This window comes from Eptatretus burgeri, chromosome 2, assembly GCF_056783735.1.
Source record: "Eptatretus burgeri isolate ZD-2024b chromosome 2, Ebu_testis_v1, whole genome shotgun sequence".
NCBI lineage: Eukaryota > Metazoa > Chordata > Myxini > Myxiniformes > Myxinidae > Eptatretus > Eptatretus burgeri.
The window spans coordinates 116,260,052-116,282,650 of NC_140962.1; the positions used below are offsets into that span (position 1 = coordinate 116,260,052).

Sequence of the window (22,599 nt, forward strand, 5' to 3'; positions counted from 1 at the left end):
CTCGGGCCAATGGGGAGCGAGGTGAAAGGTCGAAGGCAGGGGGTCAAAGGCGAAGCCACGGGGCTTATATAAGCGGCTGCGTTCGTCAGAAAGGTGGTGTGCGTTGGAAAGAGTGAGTTCGGAGTTCAAGAGAGTCGTCGGTGGAGCTGGAAGGAAGTTGCGCGTTGGAACGAGCTGTGCGTTGGAACGAGTTGTCGGCGGAGCTGTGGAGAGGTGGCGGCGGCGAAGACGGACGAGGGGGTGCTCGCGTCGGTGCCGGGAGCTGAAGGCGGGAGGCCGACGGCGCGACCTGATCGAGGTGGAGACGCTCGTCGCGGGACCCGAGACAGAATAAAAATCCTCCTTCCCCCGGGCATCAGCAACCCCCTCCTGTTTCCCCCCGCGCTGAGATAGTGCGACAAAGGGGGCCCCTTTTCCCACCCCCTACCAGACACTGTCCGCGAGGCCCGCGGAGTTGGGGCACCATCGCCACTTCGCGCCTCATCATCAGACCGGTAGGCTCGACCCGGTCTCGGCCCCAGGCCCGCCTCATCCTTGAGGGTGTTCTTTTTCTTGGTTTTGGGTATGTGTTGTCGGCGCCGTCTGTGAAGTAGAATTGTATAAGTGTTGCCGTGTGCTCGGTAGTCGGATAGCTCTGCATTGTGTCTTCGCTTTTACATTTGCTTTTTGTGTAAAATTGCATTGTGTTTCTTTTCCTTTTACATGTGCTTTTGGTGGAATTGTATATGTGTGCTTTCCGTTCATCGCGAATAAATGTGCTTTATGTTGAACTGTTTTCCCGCTTCGCTTCGTCATTTCTTTCATTGAATCCCCATCTTGCTTCACGTAAAGGGTTGGTCCTGGGCTAAGACGCCCGATAATTAATCGAACCGTCGAGGCCGACGAATAACACCGCTCGGTTATCCCGATAGTACGGAACGGGTCGTGTCCGAAGTCGACCTGCGGCGAGGTGCGATCGCCCGGTCTACCCTCCGTGTGGGTACTTAGGTAGGTCGAATTTGGCGAGCAACCCTATCCCACGCGGGGGCCGATTGGCTCGATCGCGGTGAGACCGAAAGGTCCACCCGTGACTGGTTCCCGGCGTTAGTCCGAGAGGGTCACGACTGGATTGTCCGTCCGGTGGGCGACGTGCCGCGATTCGAGTTACGTGGCTGTTCGCACGCCGGCGGGCGCGAATCCGCGACAATATATATATATATATATATATATATATATATATATATATATATATATATATATATATATATATATATATATATATATATATATATATATATATATATATATATATATATATATATATATATATATATATATATATATATATATATATATATATATATATATATATATATATATATATATATATATATATATATATCCCGGACGTAGTGGCGTGCGCCTGTAATCCGGCTACTCGGAGGTTTGGGTTGGAGGATCGCTTGAGGACGGGAGCTCTGCGCTGGGCCACGCTATGAGAGGGTATAGGGCAACCCGGAATCATGGCGAAACCCAATCCTTATCCCTGTGTCGTAAGAGGCGACCAGCGTTGCGTCAGGAAGGGCATCCGGCGTAAAACCTGTGCCAAATCAGTATGCGGATCATAACGGATGATCCGCTGTGGCGACCCCTAACGGGAGTAGCCGAAAGACGAACACCAACATATATGAACACATTGTGTATGCATACGAACCGTGCTTCCCCATTGTTTCAGGTCGCTCACCTGCATTTGATTTTTCTTTTCTTTTTTTTCCATTTATGGTTTTTCATTTATTTATATTTTAATTTACGGATGCTTTCCGATGGTTCTGTGATTTTTCCTGGTGTATCGGCCTTGACGTCCGTCAGCATACAAGGTCAGGTCAGGTATGGGAGCATCTGCCAGAACAGCACTCGCTGCGTCCACTTTCCGTCGGTACTCCAGGGGCCTCCGTCTGGCCATCCTCCAGGCAGATGCCAGGCCCATCCCCATCTCCTTGAGATGATGGTCAACCTGCTGCAACCATGAGGCACGTGGTCGGCCCACTGGCCTCCTCCACTCATGAGACTCCCTCGCTGAGAGAATCTGGTGAACAGGATCAGCGTCAGGAAAACGAGCCACATGTCCATACAGCCGCAACTGACGCTCACGGACTATGCAGGTAACAAATCTCATCCGAGTCTCTCTCAGCAACCGCTCGTTGGACACAAAATCCGACCAGCGATAGCCAAGGATTCTCCGAAGAGACCTGGTACCAAAGGAATTAAGTCTCCGTCTCAGATCCTTGGTCAGAGTCCAAGTCTCACACCCATAGAGCAAGACTGGAAGTACCAAGGACCTGAAGACTCGGACTTTCGTCCTCCCGCACAGGTACCGGCAGCGCCACACCCCATGATCCAGTGAATCCATGACTCCCCAGGCCCGACCCAGACGTCTATTGACCTCTGACTCGCAGCCAGCAGAGACATGAATATCAGTGCCAAGGTAAGTGAATCTCTCCACGACCTCAACATCCTCACCACAAACAGACACAGACAGGACAGCAGCATCCAAGATGTCACCGAAAGCGTGGATCTTAGTTTTGACCCAAGAAACCCGTAATCCCAACGGCTCCGACTCCTCATTCAGCACCTCGAGGGCCCCCAAGAGGATGTCTAAAGTCTCCGCAAAGATGACTGCATCATCTGCAAAATCAAGGTCCGAGATCTTGACATTGCCAAACGATGCACCGCAACTTGATCTCTCCGACATCCTCCCTAAAATCCAGTCCATACAAGTGCTGAAAAGTGTGGGGGAAAGTACACATCCCTGACGAACTCCAGTAACAACTGGAAATAAGTCAGAGGTGGTACCACCACACTTCACAGCACTCTCAGTACCAGAGTAGAGTTCAGACATCAGATCGATCAGTTTTGGTGGCACCCCACGAAGACCAAGAATCCTCCAGAGGACATCCCGATTCACTGAATCGAATGCTTTACAGAGATCACCATAGGCTGCAAGCAGCCCCTGCCGAAACTCTCGACTGCGTTCGGTGAGGACACGAAGTGCAAGGATACGGTCAATCGTTGACCTCTTTGGTGTAAAGCCTGACTGCTCTGGACGCTGGTGCTCAAGCAGATGGTGGCGAACCCTATCAAGAATTATCCGAGCAAAGACCTTGCCCGGCACTGAGAGCAGCGTCACCCCTCGGTAGTTGTTGCAGTCTTGGCGATCACCCTCTCCTTTCCAGAGAGGGACAACAAGGCCCCTCTTCCAGTCAGTTGGGATGATGCCTGTGTTCCAGGCAGAGCACAAAACTGCATGCAGCGACACGAGTGTAGCATTTCCACCAGCCTTGAGAAGTTCAGCATGGATGCCACAGATCCCTGGAGCTTTGCCCCGTTTCAACTGGTTCACCGCAGCCCATGTTTCCACAAGCGAAGGTGAACCACATTTGATTCGAGGGTCAGCAACAGGGATTGTAACACCCTTGACGTCCAACTCGACAGTTGGGGGATCAGCTTGGTACAACCGCTCAAAGTAACCGGCCCAGCGGGCCTTCACTTCAGACTCCTCTGTCAAGAGCCTACCACTCTCTGCTCGAACTGCAGTGCTCCGAGGGATGGGCTTGGATGAACGTAATGCGCGAATTCCCCTGTAAGCGGGACGAGAATCACCTGTCCACAGGTGATGCTCTACCCCCTCACAGATTCCTCGCACATAGGCCTCCTTGTTCACCCTCAGTGCACGTACAGTTTTACGCCTCAGCTCCCTGAACAGCTCAGCTCTGCCATTCAGCCTGGCCCTGCGACTCTGTTCAATGGTATCCAGTGTCCCTTGAGAGACAAAATTCTTCTTTGCCCTGCGGTGAGCTCCAAGGCATCCACCGGCAACATCAAGGACGGTGGTCTTGAAGGCGCTCCACAACTCTTCAGGACCCCCCAAAGCACCCAGACCCCCCAAGTGTCCACTCAGCCTGTTCGCAAACTCCTCAGCTACTCTCTCATCCCTGAGCTTGGCAACATCCAGCCTAGGCTGGGATGGTACCATTCTCCAGGATTTAAGGTGCAGCTTTAGAGTTGCTACGACAAGCCTGTGGTCAGTATTGAGGAACTGAGCACTCCGGTAGACCCTGCAGTTCTGGATCATCCTCCAACGACCGTCAATGAGGACATGGTCAATCTCTTTTGCCACACCGCCAGCGTTGGAATACCAAGTCCAGCGATGAGCTTGTGGGCGCTGAAACCATGAACCAGCCACCCTAATTCCATGACTTCTTGCAAAGTCAAGGAACTTAGTGCTATTCTGGTTCATAGCATACAAAATTACTGTGATTTCCCATTTTCTTGGGTTGCTCAGGTGCATTTTTTTTTCATTTTAAAATATTTTTATTTATGGATGTTGTCCGACAATTCTGTGATTTTTTCCGATGTATGGGCTTCGATGTCCATCAGCATGCAAATTTTCAGCTTTCTACATCACCTGGAAGGTACTGATCTTTAATATCAGTCACTGAGTCAGTCAGTGGTTAGAAAGAGCTTTATATATTACTAGCGGAGTGTGCTTACACATTGTGTAAGCAGATGAACCGTGTTTCCGCATTGTCTCGGGTCACTTACCTCTATTTGATTTTTCATGAATTATTTTTTTTCTTCTTCTTCATTTATTTATATTTTCATTTATGGATGCTTTCCGATGGTTCTGTGATTTTTCCTGGTATAATGCCTTTGATGTCTGTCAGCACTAAAAATTACCATGCTTCCCCATTGTCTCAGGTCACTTACCTGCATTTTTTTCATTTGTTGATGTTGTCCAACAATTCTGTGATTTTTTTTTCCAGTGTACTGGCTTTGATGTCCATTGGCATGCCAAATTTCAGCTTTCTACGTCACAAGGAAAGCACCAATCTTTAATATCAGTCAGTTAGTGGTTAAAAAGAGCTTTATATCTTTAAAATATATCTATATATCTATATCTATATATACATACACACACACACACTCAATACTTTATCAAGCATCCAGCTCTGCAATTGCATGCTGTCCGAGTTAATGGCATACATGGCCAGATGGGGGCGCTGGAGCGTGTAACAAAACTTAAAGAGGAGTCATTTATACTGGTCCAGGTGTGCCAGGAGCCAATATCACCTCATAATTCTGGAAGAATTAAAATTTACTGTCCCAAGTATTTATAAATCATGAGCATGAAGACTGATAGCCGAAACAAACAGGCATAGCCGCGTGCATGAACTGAGATAAGGAGCACATCAATGTTCTTACCACCTTACATCGCCGAGCCATCTGTATATGCATCTATTTTCTCAGCTTCTGGATACTTGCTTTTTGCTCTAAAACTGATTCACAGTCCTTATATCTATTCAAATTATTCTATGGAGCAGGAACTTTGTGCAAAATACAACTCCTTTTTCATCTCTTCTTGCACCCGTCATATTGTTGCCACTATATCATTATATTACTGTCTTAAATATTTTAATCACATTTCCATAACATCTCATCTGTGTCACGTAAAGAGCCCTGTAATTATTGGACTTTCCTTTTAATGATCACTTATTTATTTTCATTTTGGATGCTCTGATGATGAGTGCTTGTGAGCCATCTGCTCAATATGACCAGTAAAATTGAAATAATCCAACCCCATCCACCCGACATAGTTTCCTCAATGATACCTGAACAGCGTTAGATAATCCCAATGCTATTTCCTGAGATTTATACACAACCTAGATTTCAATGCCAAGTTAGCTTGTTTAGCATCCCTATCTGAGCACTTTCCTCCTGATGCTGTGATTTCAGATTGAAATCCCTTAAGCAGTACTGTGATTATTTTTTCCATTGTCTGCTCATGTCTTTGAAAGTCGTGTACAATTACAGCGACATCTTTTAATGCCATTGTCCAGCACGCACGTTATATGTACAAACTCTTCCATAAGCCTTAGAGCTTAGATACTGTAAGGGGGGAGGGGGGCACATCCCAAAAGATTATTTGCATTGTTTGGTGTTCCTACACACCATGCTAATTGCTCAAATTTCTTATTCACAATTATTTTTGTAAATCTTTCCTCTATGTATATTTCCCTAAACACTCAAGCGTTAAAACCCCTTATTGCCGATACTTTATTCCATTTATATGACCCCACATTAATCAGCCCTTAATCTCATCTGCCATGCTCTGGTGTAATCCTCTTGGGAATGGGAATCCAGCCATTTGTGTGTTTAATCCGGTCACTCTTCACAATGCGAATTTCCTTACTTCTGGGCTTTGTGTTGCTTGAAAATTTACAACCATGCTCTCGTACAAGTAAAATTTTACACAAATCACAAGAATCATACTGGTCTCAGCAATGATCCCTGGGGTCACGTACATGGAGTAGATTTTGTAGATTTATTTTGTTACATGTTGCAAATTTAGCATTTGTGTAAGCATAAACAATGAGTGCAAAAATTTCCATTGTGCAAAGGTAATTAAACATCTCTTACTGTCTCCGGCAGTGCTGTGCCGTCCACTGCAGGAGATATTTTAACCCTGCCCAAGGTCTTTCAGGTCTTTGCATACCTTAATCACAGTCAGCTGCTCAACCACAATCACATCATGAGCTCTCCAAGTGTCCGCCGGTACCTCGGGGTTCTCTTCAAAGATGAGCAAGCCATTGATGGATTTGGGTGGACGGTCTCCTGTTAGGGGGCATCACCCTTAGAAATGGCTTCAAAGCGTTCTGCGGTTCTCGAGGTGAAAGGGCTAGAAAGAGGAGACGGGATGGCATAAGGTGGTGTATTGTGACGGTGGAGGGAGGGAAGGGGGATGAGTAAGTAGTAAGGTGAGCCAGGGAGGTAGCAGGTCCGTATGCTGGAGCATTTGTGTGCAAGCATTTCAAATGCCACTGTCCTTTAACCGAGAGTGGGACATTGAGATGTAAACAATAAACCGCAGCTGTAAATAAAGATGTGTGGAAGTCCACAACAAAGCAAGCACAACATTGCCCTGAAAGGTTCAGACCATATCAGACCACCCTTTTTGTTGTGCATCCAGCTTTGATTTCAGAGGACACAATAAGGCAATCGTGCTGTAAAATGTACAACAAGCAATTTGCAATGAGGACATTTTATTTTACGATATTTCAGTGCATGCACAATGACGGAGGATTTTACTGTCTTTTACTCTTGTGGTTTACTGCATTTTTGTTTTGTTGCATCATTAAGAGTGTTTTAAATACCATTCAGTGTTTGTTATTCAGTAATACTTTCTTTCTATGTTTCTCGGTGCCTTGCTTGGTTTCACGTCACCTTATGTCAGTTTGAGTGATTATTTTTTTTTCTTTAACCTGAGACTTTTTCAAGAATGGAATTCTCTCATGTATATAGCAATACAAACAGCTACCAGGTGGCTCGACAGATTTTTCCAATGTTGCAAGAAAATCTAATCTCTGTAATCCTGTTGGAGACCCACAGAGGCAGGGAGGAGGATGCAAGTATGGCAGAGAGGGAGTGAGGGAGTGGGGTTCACTAATCCATCAAGACGGTGAAGATCGAGAAGTCTCACACTGGAGGATTTAACAAAGTTGGTTTGATGAACCAATTGCCATGGAATATATATATATATATATATATATATATATATATATATATATATATATATATATATATATATATATATATATATATATATATATATATGTAATAAGCACACTCATCTTTGAGCTGTGTCACGGGGTTCGATTTCTATACTGACTGTAAACTGTCGAATTGGTGCTTAATAAGCAGGACATTGCATCTGCTCTAAAGGGGAGCCCAACTGTGATGCTGCCCTCAGCCTGATTCTTCTACTGTTGTATACAGCACAAGGCTGTATCATTGGCTTTATATTCTGCCAGTGCATGTACAATGACTGGAGGTATGCACATTTGCTTGGAGGTATACACATTCGTCTCGAGGGATGCACACAAGTCTTGAGGCTGTGCTGCTGATGCAATACCTTTATAGGTTAGGGCAGGAATTTGGAATTTGTTCATAGTGTTGGAGAGAGCTCGCCTGTTCTTCGCAAAGGACACCATGGGATCTTTAACGTCCAGCAATTAATGCTGGCAGGCTGGACGCTGAGTTGAACATCCTTCCAAGGGATTGATGAACCACCCTGCCTGGGAAACACCGGGGTGACAGTTTATAGCTGGGTTGGGATTAAAACTCAGGTTAGACAACTTAGAGGGCAGTGAGCATCCTGTGAGCATGGACAATTCCCAGAGGTTGGCATCCATGGAGAAGAGGAAATTCCTCCTGAGGAAATGCCCCGTTGAGTGCGATGAGAAAGTTGGCGCCATTGCCGCGGCATCGCTGGTACCCAGAGTGCTCCGAGAAGTGACGGCACTTCCATCAAGTTCAATGGCTGTGTTTGTCTCGTCTAACAGTCTTGTGTTGTGCCTCGTGTATCCATCTACTCTTTTTGTCTATGTGTGTGAGATGTATGCGTCCTTCTAATGAAGCAATCTCTTGTCAAAAGTTAAATATTGGATAAGTCATCCACTATGACACAGTAGGAGGGACTACACAATAACTTAAAGCCAATGTCATTGGAGGTTAAAAAAAACAATCACCCCCAAAAATCCAACTTTTCTTTTCAAAATCTTCAATTATTATTATCTTGCCAAAGCAAGATATGTTACTCGATCGGTTTGTTTGTTTTAATATATTTATATATTTGTCTGTTACAATTTATTTTCAACTTTCAACTTGCTCTCTAAGTCACAGTTCTAAAGCAATGGCTCTTAAACTTGACATGTATACTCGTGAGCGCAATAGCTTTCGACGCCCAAAATTTCGAAGGTCAAAGTCAAAGGTCAAGGTCACCAGAAGGTCAAACATCAAAACCAACGAAACCCTTAGCTTTTGAGTAAATTTTATCGGATCATCTCCAAACTTGGTGGATATATAGCATATCGATAGGCGCTCAGCTGATTAGTTTTTGGTGGCGATCGGCCTTGACCTTCATGGTTAGCGCCTCAGGTCGAAGTTGACCTTCATGAAGGTCATTTTTAAATCTTTGACTAACAATATCGAGTAGTACCTCAAATTGAAGCCCGAGAAGAGTGTTTCTCAGTAATATAAAAATTTCGTCGTTATGACGTCATTTGATGACGTCATGACAAAAAAACTGATTTTTCATAAAAAAATGAAACTCTCAAATCAAGGTCTTTTGGCAAGATAACCTTTGGCCTAAGGCCAAGGTACGCTTTTTATTTTTATTTTTTTTGCCTAAAACACTCCCCACAAACATCTTCACACATAGACAGACACAAAGACATCTTTTATCTTGATATAGTATAGTACAGATCAAAAGGTTATGCCAATACCGCTTCACTCATCTCAATAGCTTGAGGAGAGGTAGTGGAACACTCACACACCTCTTCCTGAACTTAGAAAGAGTTGGGAGTCAACCAATGAAGCTCCACCCTCTAGGTGCTTGCTGAGATGATCCAGCCAATCGGCTTCGAGCGTGGCGATGGCATGCCCTTTGCGAGTGACACGAAGGGGCAGTCCGTCCATGTAGTAAATTGGTGGTAAGCAGGGTGTCTCTGGTACGTTGTAGAGGGCGTAAAGCTTCATTTCTGCACACAAACATGATCCTGAAACATTTAATGTATTTTCAAAATAATGTCATTATAGTACGGTATCCAAAATTAGTACGGTATTATAGTACGGTATCGGTATGGTATCCAAATTTCAACTGGTGGTCTACCTGTAACATGGAAATTTCAACAGCTTTTATCTCCTGCCTAAAAAGGCATCAAATAAATTACAAATAATAATTCCTTGTTACACTGATAAATCAAACTCTGTTTCACTTTGTGAGCTCACCAACCAATTAACAAACAACGTTTCCATGGCAATATCCACACGTGTTAATTATGACGTGGTTCTGGTACGCTATTAGCCTCCCTACGTTTTCTGCTGTTATTAAAACTAATAACTAAGAGTACAACTTCAAGCCTTCACTGTACTTTACAAATTACGATGAAACCAAAAAAAAAGAGAGAAACCCTGCGAATGAAATCACGTGCCTGGTCACGTGACATTTAGCATGATATCGAATTGGGTTGAGCTTTTATTTTGCAGAGTGCTTTGTCTTAAAATCAAAGAGTGATGCAAACGGTAACGAGAAGGGCACTCGGGAGAGCGAATACCTCCGCCGCGTAATGCCCGATCCATAAGAACATATTGGGCCCAATACATTTTTGAAATATGCTATACATTACTATATCGTTTTTGGACCTATCTGTCAATGGTGAAGAATCACTTCAAAAATTAAATAATTCTCGTCATCGGATCCGGATCCAGATCTTCCCCAAAATCGAAGCAATTCTTCGTTGTCACACACCCAACATGTCCACCAAGTTTCATCCGAATCTGTTCGCAACTTTTTGAGATATCGTGCTGTATATCAATTTTAGCTAGATCTCTCAATGGTGAAGAATCATTTAAAAATTCTCGTAGTCGGATACGGATCCGGATCTTCACCAACATCTATTAAGTTCGTCCTTGTCACACACCCGCATAGAGGTTCACACACTCGTCTCTGAGCTGCCTCGCCTGGGTTTGAATCCAAACACAGCTATAAACTGTCATCTTGGTGTTCCGCATGCAGGGCAAGTCATCAATGTGTACACCACCTGTTAAAGGGATGTTAAAGGTCCCATGGTGTCTTTTGTAAAGAGTAGGCGAGTTATAGCTGCTACCATGAACAAATTACAAATTCCCACCGAAATGTGTAGGGCCACCGCATCAGCGATACTGCCGCAACTCAGTGATGATGCCACCGGTGGGTTGAACTCTGAGTTGAATCGCAGTCCAATATGCATTCGCTACCCTCGTTTGCTGCCGATGATGGAAAATAGATTGGTTATCTGTTAAATGATGCATTCATTCCCATGCAGTTCCTCCTCTACTATTCTGTGGTTTTTATAACATTCAGTAAAACTGCAGGATGCCTGGTGTTGTCTTACGGTTAAGGTGGTTGGCTTGAGATCCTCGGGTCTTGAGTTAAAGGCCATAATACCGTTTAACTAACACTAGGTGGGTTGATTCAGTTTGCCATCCTTCAGAGGTTGGCAAAATGAGTACCAGCTTACTGGTAACAGGGGCACTGCATCAGCGGCACAGCAGTGCGGGAAGGGGGAATTTGGGCATGGTGCCGACAGTAACTCGCCTACTCTTCGCGAAAGGTACCATGTGATATTTAAACTCCACCGCCAACCAGTGTTGACAGATAAGTCCTCCGGATTGACGTCCTTCCGATGAACGACACACACATTGGTGACCTGCCCTGCATCCGAAACACCAGGGTGACAGTTTCCAACTGAGACGAGATCCAAACCCAGGCGAGCTCGACACCTGGAAGATGATGGGTAGAGACAGCTACTTCTAAGCTATCCTGTCAACCTGAGCATCAGAGCTTTGCAAAGTATATATTAATCTGAATTCACTTTGGCATTTACAAAAATGTACTAATTACCTGTATTCACAGCTGCCAGGAATAATTGTCTTCTGTACTTAAGTAGTGAAGTTAAATTTTATAATTCCCATCTACTGCTGCTATGCATTTACTTGTAGAGAAAAGTAATCATTGATTGGTCACATGACCTAACCACAGAACATTTATGGAAACGAATAAAGAGGGCGGCAAGTCTTGCAAGCTTAGTTTTGTTTTTTTTTGATGCAGAGTGTTTTCAAAAGTAAAAGAGCATCAGTGAAATTGCCAGAGGGATATGGTTATAAAATAATTGGTTACAAACACAATAAACTCGTTGCAAATGTATTGATGGTCTGATCGAAAAATCGATTTCCAAAATCCATGTATCAACCAACACAGGCTTAAGATGTTCACTGAACTCACAATTTGGTTGACCCTCCAAAAGGAATGTGCTCTTGTACACATACATATCGTATCACAAGAAAAAAAATCAACAAAGGACCTACCATAACTCTCTACACCGCAAAGGCCTTCTTCTCCATCGGCAGGACCACGTTCCTCCTCCGCTGTACTTCTCTCCACCTTACTTGTCGCTCCTTCAGCTTCCACCCGGTCCAACTTTGTATCACAGGTACAGTCTTTCAGAATTTCTTGTGCCCTGTCAACACTCTCCAAGCTCACCTCAAATAAACCTTCTCCACCTTCACTTGGATCCCTACTCCAGCCGTCCGGCTTGTCGCCCCCCTTTATGCCATTCGTTGTCTCGCAAACTTCTCCTTCGTCTCGGGAAGCTGAGAGGCCCGACACATTTGGGGTAGAGGTCCTGCCCTCTGCTGAGAGGTCTTGGCCATCATCGCGACTCAGCAGGCGAGCAGTGGGAGGCCTGTATAGCATAGGCCCGGGGCAGCTGAGATATTCGCTCACAAAACCCGCCAAGTGATAGCCCTTGGCAGTGGCAGTGTCCAGAGCCTGTGAATCGGTGTGGGGTTTGGAGAGATTGTTTTAATTTTGCATCAGATACTCAAGAATCCTCAGCGGCCATTATGGGCTGTTTGCAGGCATGCACCGAGGGCAAAAGAGCAAATCCCTCACTGTATTGCTGTGTTTTTGCAATCCCACTCTCTTGTAACTGAAATCCAGCAATTAACTATATCCGTGGGATTTGTAAGACTTAATGGGATAATATAGTGGTGGAAATGGTAGCTACGGAGCCCAGGGCTCCAGGTACGAGTTTAGCCGTAACCCATCCAATTCCTCCTGCTTCTCGTGATTCTAAGGCCTAGCCACCTGGTGCTTCATTATGTGTGGCCCAAAGCGTTTGGCCAACAAGGAGATGGAATGGCTCTTTGGAGCAACTTGCGTTGCAAGCTGAAATAAGTGTTGAACAGCTCTTAATGATAATTGCTATGATTAATCTTACAATTCACGCCGTACAAAGCTTTGCATAACACTTTAACATAAGCACAAGAAATTTCACATGATTCCTGAATGCAGGATATATATATATATATATATATATATATATATATATATATATATATATATATATATATATATATATATATATATATGATGACTGTCTAAAAACTGATGGTTAAATGATTGATAACTGGTACCCTAGAATCTACAAGTTTTGTCATAATGTACAACTCTGTATTTTAAGCTTATTTGTTGTCTTGTTCATGATACCGTTGAGGCCAATCATCTTTTTGTTTGACCATGCATGTTGACATTAGGGTTAACATACATGTGTTTTGCTTCGACAATAAGCTTTGCATGACTAAGTACCAATTTATTTGGAGTAAGTACATGTGCTTAGTTTAATTACATTTTATTTACTTTAAACCTTTTCGATAAAACGGGCATTTCTCAACAGACAAAGAGGAAATCTACCTCACATGACCATTGGTTGGCCAGGTGCATATCTATTGCTATTTTGATTGCAGAAATCTAGGCTCGGTGGGACCGAAACAAATGAGATGCAGCAGGTTCACAAACTAACAGAGCATCAAAGGGGAACAGGGAGACAAAACCATTGTACATGAGTGGAGGAGTGACAGAAAGGGAGGGGTGTATGGGGAGGGAGAGGGATGAGCAACAGTAGAAAAGAGTGAGGTGACAATTGACAGTACTTTTGAAGGACCAGGCAACAGACACAGGGAGTCAGTTCCACAGACAAGCGAGTAGGATGAATAGACTGGGCAGAATTTGGGAAAATGTACATATAATATTTAAAGTTGTGGAGGCATTTCATGTTTACGGCTGGGGAACAACTTTTTTAGATTTATTTATATGTTCTAAATCAATCTGGATGGTTTGCCCGGCTGTATTTTCAACGATTAACCCATAAACTTGACAAATCCAAGATGGCCACCATCGCTTATAGAAAATACCTAAATTATTGTATCTCTGGAACTACTTGACCAATATCAATGATGTTGATGTCTATATCAGGGTTTTCACACATGCTTGATCATTTGGAATAAGTTTTAAGTTTATTTCAGGTAAAGGTCATGCATTGGGACAAAGGTCAAGGTCATATTTTGACCTCTTGGTGCAGAAATAAGCATATCTCAGGAGGTAGATGTGGTCAATTTTCAGAAAATGTTAATGGTGGAGGCATATTCATGTTTACAGCTGACAAACAACTTTTATTAGATGTATTTATATGTTCAAAATCGAACTAGGAGGCTTGCCCAGCTGCATTTTCAATGGTTAACCCATAAACTTGATAAATCAAAAATGGCCGTCACCAATACATGAAAAATTCATTTTTTTCATATCTTTGGTGCCAAACATGGTAAGAACATAAATAAAACATCTGCTTGTGTCATTTTAGGTACAAGGAATCCATTGAGACCATTATTTAGACCCCAATATGTAAAGAAATCAAGATGGCCACCACGTTAGGGCAAATTTTATCACTGACTGACTTTAAATGAGTGACAACTTTATCATAATATCATGGTTCAGATGTGGGATATACTGACTGTAAATGAATACAGCTATAGTTATATTTTGTCAATGATCAATGTAGAAGAGGGGTGCAGTTACTAAATGAGTTTCATAATGAATGGGAAATCAGAACTGAATTTTTTGCATATCAATAAAGCAGAAACGACTGGCAAGACTTTGTTAATTTATATACTGCTTAAATCAAATATCAACACATGCATGATACAAATCTTATAATGTTCATTAAAGCCTGTTACAAGCTGTAATGCTTCAAAACATGTACCACATTAACCACAGAATCCAGCATGGAGGATGTCAACTCCAAAATGAGGTTCTCTTTATTGTGTCTTGCAAACATGACTGAGACGGTGAAAATAACGATCATGAAGACTCCCTTTTCTTTTACAAAATAACTAGATATAACATCAACATTCTAAATCATACTTTATGATCTACTGAGAACGATCATGTGCCTGTATAATGGCATTCTTAAAATTTCAGTGCCTTTAGCAACTCAATGTTCAATTGTCCTTGTCATATTTTAGAATAGACCTTTGATCCGATATGTGAATATAAACTTGAAAATTTAAGTTAAGCACAGACTAGACAGGTGAAAAGACTTAACTGATAACATTGATTAAAACTGCAAATGTTCTGGTTTACTTATATAATTATTAGTTGATCAGATGCCTAATAGGAGTGTGGTCAGAGGTTACCAGCACTTGACCAACTGGTGGAGCATGGTCCTCAGCACCAGCTCTTATGATCAAATTATGTGCTTTTCCAAATGGGTATATACCAGGAGCCCACGGAGCTTAGCTCAACCGAAGAGGGGAACAATTGCCGTCCTCATGGTAAGATGCCAGATGATATTCTCACCTCAGAACTCTGCGTCTGCTGGGACCCTGCTGCTGGATTGACATTTTGTGGTCAATATCTGTATCGCATAATCGGCGCTAGCTCAACCTAGCTGCGGAACGTCCCCAAGTAGGTTTCTGATATTATTCGTATAGCTTGTAACACGGTATAAACAATGACAGACAATTTCGCCGCTGGAATACCGATGACAGACACTAATTAGATGCCGCGAAAATCACGCTAGCTCAACCGAACAGCGGAACAGCTAAAACCAATGCAGAATGCTAGTAAGGAGTCCCTTGAGTACACAAAGAGCACTGACAGACAACTTGGTCACTGGGCCCCCCAGGACAGACGCTCCCTAATTTGGGACCCTTTGGTTGCGCTAGCTCAACCGAACAGCGGAACGGCTAAAACAAACGCAGAATGGTAGTACCATGTCCCCTGAGTACAAAAGGAGCACTGACAGACAACTTGGTTGCTGGGCCCCCAGGACAGACGCTCCCTAGTGAGGCGTTCCATGTCAGATGCACACATTTTTCAGCAAAATTTTTGACATATCATCTTAGATTTCACTCTCTTTTTTTGTGCAAGTGTTTGTATCCACGGTAAAACATTGTGTCAATTTTCAGACCTGGGGGCCAATCGGGGCCCATGTTAGGGCCCCCCAAAATTTGGGCACCCTCGGTTGACCCACAATTTTTCAGTGGCCATATCACAGGTTGTCGTGGTCCGATTTGGATGATCTTGGTATCAAAATGCTCGTAAAAGCAAGATCTTTCGAATTGCGGAAAGTAAAATCACTGAAAGAGTAATTCAAAAAGTTATAGTTTGGGGCGCCCTTTGACCTTGGGCCCCCGCTCCCCAGCCAAACCGATGGTCCCGATTTTTTCGTGTGAGAATACCCCTTCATATACTCCAACACCTCAGCATAAATGAAAATGGGATCTCAATGGGTTCAAGTGTGATGATGGTTTTATTGTTCGGGGACTCGGGTGCTGGACACACAATATGCCACAATACATAGCACAATATTTGAACACAAGATTTCCAATACACTATATCAGTATATTGAACATAAATTTTCCACATGCACATGCAGGAACTGGAAGCGATACTAGTATGAGTAAGAGTTTTTCCTAGCATATTATAGTCAAGATTTTTTGCCAACCAATGTTTTATTTGACAGCTGTGTTTCTTTTTTACTGATTGTGTAGGTTCCACCTGTAGCAATTTTTGGTTCTACGGAAAGAAGTATATCAGAAATGTCTAGAATGCAGTGATCTTCAATGTCAGGAAAAAAAGAAACTATTTGCAGGTCCGTTTGGTTGAAGAAAATTCACTTTCACTTCATGAGTGTCCTGAAAGGCTTCCATGATGCAGGCAAGCCACCATGTTCCATCATAGTGCACTGTGACATAACCTGGGAGTTTCCCGTTAAAAGTTGGTGTAGATTTTGAAATAGCTGACTTGATACGGTGTTCCTCGCTAAGTCTGAATTCATGGACTTGAAGAGCAGTTTCAGGAATAGAGATGAAAGCATGAAGTTTTTGAGTTCCAGTTATGGTTTTGGCCGTTTTTAACCTTTCTTCCAGATTTCGTTCTTCCTCATCATACGCCTCTTGGATCCCACAACTGAACTTCATTTCATTCAAACCATTTTCAGCAAAGGCGAAAAGATCTTTTGAAGAAATAATTTGACTGTCGTAAGGTCTACACAGGCTCTCACGTGTGGCTTCTCGTTTGACTGTACCTCCCACGCCATCTGAAGGGCCCTTGCCATGACTTGTGGCAAAAAATGCCATTCTGCGTCAATACCATGCTCTGATTTGTGACGACATAGGTTTATGAAGGCTTTGCAATTCTTACATTGGCCAGCGCAACCGTCTGAGAAATAGTAAAGTTTCTTTACATTTCCAAAGCTAGATTTCAAGTGTTCAATGAACATTCTTTGGAAGAGGTGGACTGAGACAACGTGAGTATTGCATTCTGATATAATCGTAAACGAATCGTAGTTTAATTTGCCATCGTCCGATTTGAAATAGTAAAACCAGGGGTGAATTATCGCTTGAGAGCAGTTCCAATGGAATCCTTGGGCCACATCCTGTACGACAAACGAATAGTTCTCTGAGAAGTCTCCAATAATGACAAATTCTCCTTCACTGATTTCGTCTTTCTTATTTTTCAGAAACTGAGATTGGGCCTTGGCAATGAAGTCGTGTCTCACTAATTTCACTGCGCGTTCACAGAATTGATTAATGAATTCTTCCAAAGGCAGGACCATGGAGCTCAGTTCAGATCTGTCGGTGGATGTCCACCGTTTAAACTCAATTTCATCAATATCCTCTAGCTTATAAGCACTCAGTAGCTCAGTTTTGAAGGACTTCAATTGATAGGCAACTTTCACAAGTTCTGAAATACCATGCCGGTTGTGCTGGGTTACAAAGTATGTGTGCTATCACATGATGATAGCGACGAAGTTCGGCCATCTGTGGCATTTTGGAACCAAACATCATGAGTTTCACATTTTGATGTATCGTACATACACAAACACTGTGTGTACCGCCTGAACCGGCCAGGACGCACTCCGAGGGACGGAGCATGGCGAACTTCGCGAATCCAACTTTCAAGCCAGGGTTCTCAGAGATGCCAACTTTTGGAAATCAGAATTAGGGAGGATTTGCAACCGACACCAAATAATGTGCGCGAAGCGCACATCTCGAGCGCGGAGCGCTCGACCCTTGCGGCGGGGTCCAGGGCCCGCCTTAGGGCCCTGGAAGCTCTGGGGTTCTAGACGCTCTCTAGTGCCCTCTGAGCCCTATTTTGGAGCATTTAACATGTGAAGAATTCCCACTTTTTGAACAAAAAAAGGGGAAAATTGTGCACTTTTTAATGTTACATGTATGTTAATATTAGTAAGTTAGGGGACAATCAAAGATTAACAAAAAGCACAAAAGAAGCAATATTTTTCTTACCTTACTGGCTGGTACTACTGCTGCTTGCTTTTTCCATGGCAGCTTTGCTGAGTGACAGCTGTGTGGCTCTTTTAGCCCTTCTGATTATGTCTTTGCTGTATTCTCTCTGGTAGCAAGGGGTGCTATGAGCTAGTTTTTCAATTAAGAGAGAGCTTCCAGGGTTTTGACACACAAATTGGGACGAAATTCAGTATGATTCTTCCGTACAAGACTGAGTGCCCGCTCACATGATGCGTTCGAATGAGGAATGACCAAGATTCCCTTCATCACTTTGCTCAAATTAGGATACTTCTTGGCACCAGTGCAGGGATCTGTGAGCTGTGAAATCCGATGCCACTGCTCATCCAATCTCACTGTCTCAGTAGCAATTGTAGCTATGGAGGCGTCTGCCTGGTAGTGAGCGAATTCACTCTCAAGACTGTCTATGTCACTATCACCGCCACTGAACAAACAGGGGAATTTCTTGATGAAAAACTCCACACAGTCAAACCCCACTTCTTGGTGTAGCTTAACATCCAGCACCTGAGCATGCTTGGCTAATTCATCATCTAGCGGCCAGGTTTTGAAGATGTAATTGCAAGCTTTCACATAATATGAGCGAACTGCACTGAAGAAACCTTGGATGTCTGACTCACTCAGAGTGAAGGTGGATTTCTTGAGACTCCTTTGTTCCCTTATATACAGTTTGGCATCGTTCCCAATCATGAGGTCCTCATCATTCTTCTGATGATTTCTGTCAGAGAAGGGTACATTTACCAGAGCAACCGATGACACCGATGGTTTCAAAACCGTACGAAGATATCTTTCAGAAGACCATTCAATTCTCCGTGCAGGAGATGAATACAGGGTTCGTCTCTTTGGAGCAGAAGATTCCCCTTCTCAAAAAGCTTGTTAGCATATCGAAGGAAGAAACAATAGAGTTTTGTTTGTGGAGACAAGAACATCCTGTTGACACGTTTTTCTCTAGATTCCTGCACAGTGTTTGAGGAAGATGCGCTTTTAGTTGTAGAACTCGTAGTACACTTAGCCGCAGGGCGATCACACTTGCGTTTACTGCCAGCAGAAGAGGTCAGACTCGTAGTACCAGATCCAATTTTACGTTTGAGGAGAGAGCTTGAGGTAGGTGCAGCCAAGGAAGAAGACCTCTGATTCGAAGGTTTTGCTGAGCTTCTATCAAGTGATTTGGCAAAAGCAGAACTTAACTTGGGTCCTTCTTTGCCTGTAGATGGGACTATCACAGTCTTTCTCGACTCTGAAGGGATCTGCTTTGTAGATGAACGTGATGAAGGGCCGGTGATGCTACCTGCTCTCAGCATTGGTTTTGGTGCTGTCCCTGCTGTCTTCTTCGCAGCAGATACTGCAGTGGTAGTGGTGAATGCTGCTCCACTAGTGCTTGATCCTGCAGTGCCAGTACTGGCAGTAGATACAGTGCCGTCCTTCTTGCTCGTTGTTAGAGTCTTGGCTACAGTTGGTTGCATTTTTCTTCGTACTTCTTTGAAGAAGAGGCGAAGTGGCTCCCACTGTTCAATCAGCCTGTCTAGGCACTGACCAAGGGACAGCCACCTTGTTGCGACATGCTTCAGAATCTTGTGTGTCGGGGCATCACAGAGTTCCTGCAGTGCTTTCACTCCTTTGACGCGTTTACTACTTTTGTCCAAGTAGTAGTAGTAAATATAGATGAGAAAGTCATCTAATTCAATGGGTAAGGCCTGAGCCGCCTTCTTGGCCGTATTGTGCATCATATGGCAAGGGCATCCCATGATGTAGCACTCTAGATTTTGTTTGTGGATATAAGCAGCGACTCCTTTGTGCTTGCCCACCATGACAGAGGCATTATCAGCACAAAAGGAAACACAATTTCCCCACGGAATTTTCCTGTCACTGAACTCATGATCAAGCAGTTTGAAAATGTTTTCTCCAGTGGAATCTTGTTTGCACGCAGGCAAACTTAGCAAACCTTGCTTCACAATCCCAGCACTGTTGTCATAGTACGAAATCAGGACAGGATATATCTGGGCCTCACCACTGTCATTGCTACCGTCTGTAGCTAGGCTAAATGGAGATAGTCTAGCAATATCGGCAATAGATGAAGCAGTAACATTTGACAACTCACCAATTATTGCTGAAGTTTTTGTTCTTGCACATCCATACTTTGAAGCAACTTTTGAATCTGGAAACATCTTTTGAAATAGAGGTCCAGCATGATCTGAGACTGATATGGGCAAGTTATGTTCCACAATAAATCCACTAAAGAGAAGTTCCGCTCGGGTAACATCCTCTTCCTCGCTTGTCCCTTGTTTGGTGAAATAATTCAGAAGTGTACCGGTACTCGTGCTCGAAGATCTCTCCTTTGCAATGTCTGTGTGCCTTTTGCTTCCAACGTGCTTCCGAATATCATCGCGACCTCCGTGCTCAACTGAAATATCAACGCTGCATACTGTACAATACGCATGATGAATTCCTCTTTCAGACTTTCGAATACACGGGTATTGGAGACTGTATTCGGTCTTGTACTTCTGAGACCATTTCTTGGTCTTCGTAAGCTTCTTTTCTGCCATTTCGTAATCAACATCGAGGGCTTGAAGCATCGGTAACTTTGAAGTCGATGTTCCACAGTTGCAGCGCGACTCGTAGAACTCTAGCGGCTGTTAAACACCGCACGGTGGTCGCGACCGCCGGGCTGGTACGGGGCCCAGCTGCATGCAGTGAGCGTATCGCATGCATATACACTGTGCATACATACCGCATGCACTGTATTGCACACATACCGCATGCACTAAATCTCAGTGCATGATCGCATAAGCGAGATCCAGACCCAATGTTTCGCGGCTCCTCATTTGAATTTGCAATTTTTTACGTACAATTTGGCAGCAGCGAACGTTATGGAGTTACCACATCCTATACGTAGCAGACGATGCTTTTCATTCAATTCTCATACTAGTACATTCTGATTAGTGAACAGTGCAAAAATATCAAAATTTCGGGAGGATAAGGATAGTGATCGTAAGGGCGGGAGTTTGGGTGAATTTTCGGAAGCCTCCCGATGAAATCGGGAGGGTTGGCATCTGTGGGTTCTCCTCTTTGAATTTCTGAAACAGTTCCATGAGATTGTTTAGTACCAGGCGCTTTTGAATTTTGTCTTTTCCATGTTCATTCCTGACCACCACACAGTCCTTTTTTCCCGGCATTATTCGGCTGACTTCATCACTTCGGTAAAATTCTTTTACGGCGTATTTCACTTCGTCAGGCAATATTTTACCCTGTTTGGGATTTGGAGATGATAGCAAACCATTTTCTTTCTCTAAATTTTTGGCTTGCACAGCCATTCTTTGGGAGCAACTGAATTCACTCATCATCCCTCTGATGCTCATATTCCGAGCAAATATTGTCAGTATATGTATTTGCTCTGAACGGCTCGAAACAACGTATTTTTCTTTCAGGCTTTTGATCACCTCTGGCATGCAGTTTTCCTCACATTTTGACGCTGTATTTTGTATTTTCTCCGCAGTGCTTGGTCCAGCAACTAGTTATAATTTCTTTTGCACATAATCTTCCACTTTACTTCGCTTTTCAGGAACGTACCCTGGGTTCCTTTCCGCCTTTCGTTTGTCGAATGGGCTTTCGCCTATCATCGATAACGACTGGTTTAATAGGTAAACTTCTGCTTCTCGCTCAAAAACCTCCTCATCCTCATCTGTCAAAATAGATTCTGCAATGCCTTCGATAGTACCTTCTGATGATAATTTCGAACTGGTCGAAGATGATTCTTCAATACGCTTTGGTGACAACTGAGAACGTTTTTTTCTGCACGAAGTACAAAGTTTGTCATCTTTTTTCACCTTTGAAGAAAATTTCATCAACATATCATTTGACACATTGCGAAGATCTTTTCGTTGTTTCGTTTTATGGCAGCTGAACGGATCGCAACAGTATTTTCGGAACTCCTTTCGATCTTCAGTCGCCATGCTTACTGAAAAATATGCAAAAACTGAGATTATCCCATTTATAACTTAATTCGATGATGGTTATATGAAAAATGTACACTTAAAAATCAATAGACACATTAGGCAGAATAATTTTTCGCAAATTATGCAAAAAAAAAAAAAATATATATATATATATATATATATATATATATATATATATATATATATATATATATATATATATATATATATATATATATAGATATAAAAATAGTCCAGAGATGATTGTCAATTTCAGACATAAAGTTGCCCGCCAGCAGGTGACGTCATTGAAACGATGACGGCAAACATCACCCAATGTCAAATCAAGAATTAGTGTTATGTGGACCCCGAACAATAAAACCATCATCACACTTGAACCCATTGAGATCCCATTTTCATTTATGCT

General features: G+C 43.3%; 1 protein-coding gene across 10 annotated transcripts in view; it reads right to left on the reverse strand.

Annotated features, from left to right (window-relative positions):
* Positions 1-4,760: 4,760 nt before the first annotated feature.
* Positions 4,761-22,599, reverse strand: part of RFTN2 (raftlin family member 2) — a 148,117-nt gene continuing 130,278 nt past the window's right edge. For 9 of the 10 annotated variants that reach the window (XM_085870892.1, XM_085870890.1, XM_085870884.1 and 6 more), the window contains 3 exons: positions 11,944-12,406; positions 9,372-9,593; positions 4,761-6,651 (listed from right to left, as the gene is read on the reverse strand). In XM_085870892.1, the coding sequence (XP_085727018.1) occupies positions 6,497-6,651; positions 9,372-9,593; positions 11,944-12,406 (840 nt within the window). In that variant the 3' untranslated portion in view covers positions 4,761-6,496. The remainder of the gene's footprint in view (positions 6,652-9,371; positions 9,594-11,943; positions 12,407-22,599) is intronic. The other variant, XM_085870886.1, reaches the window with a different exon arrangement.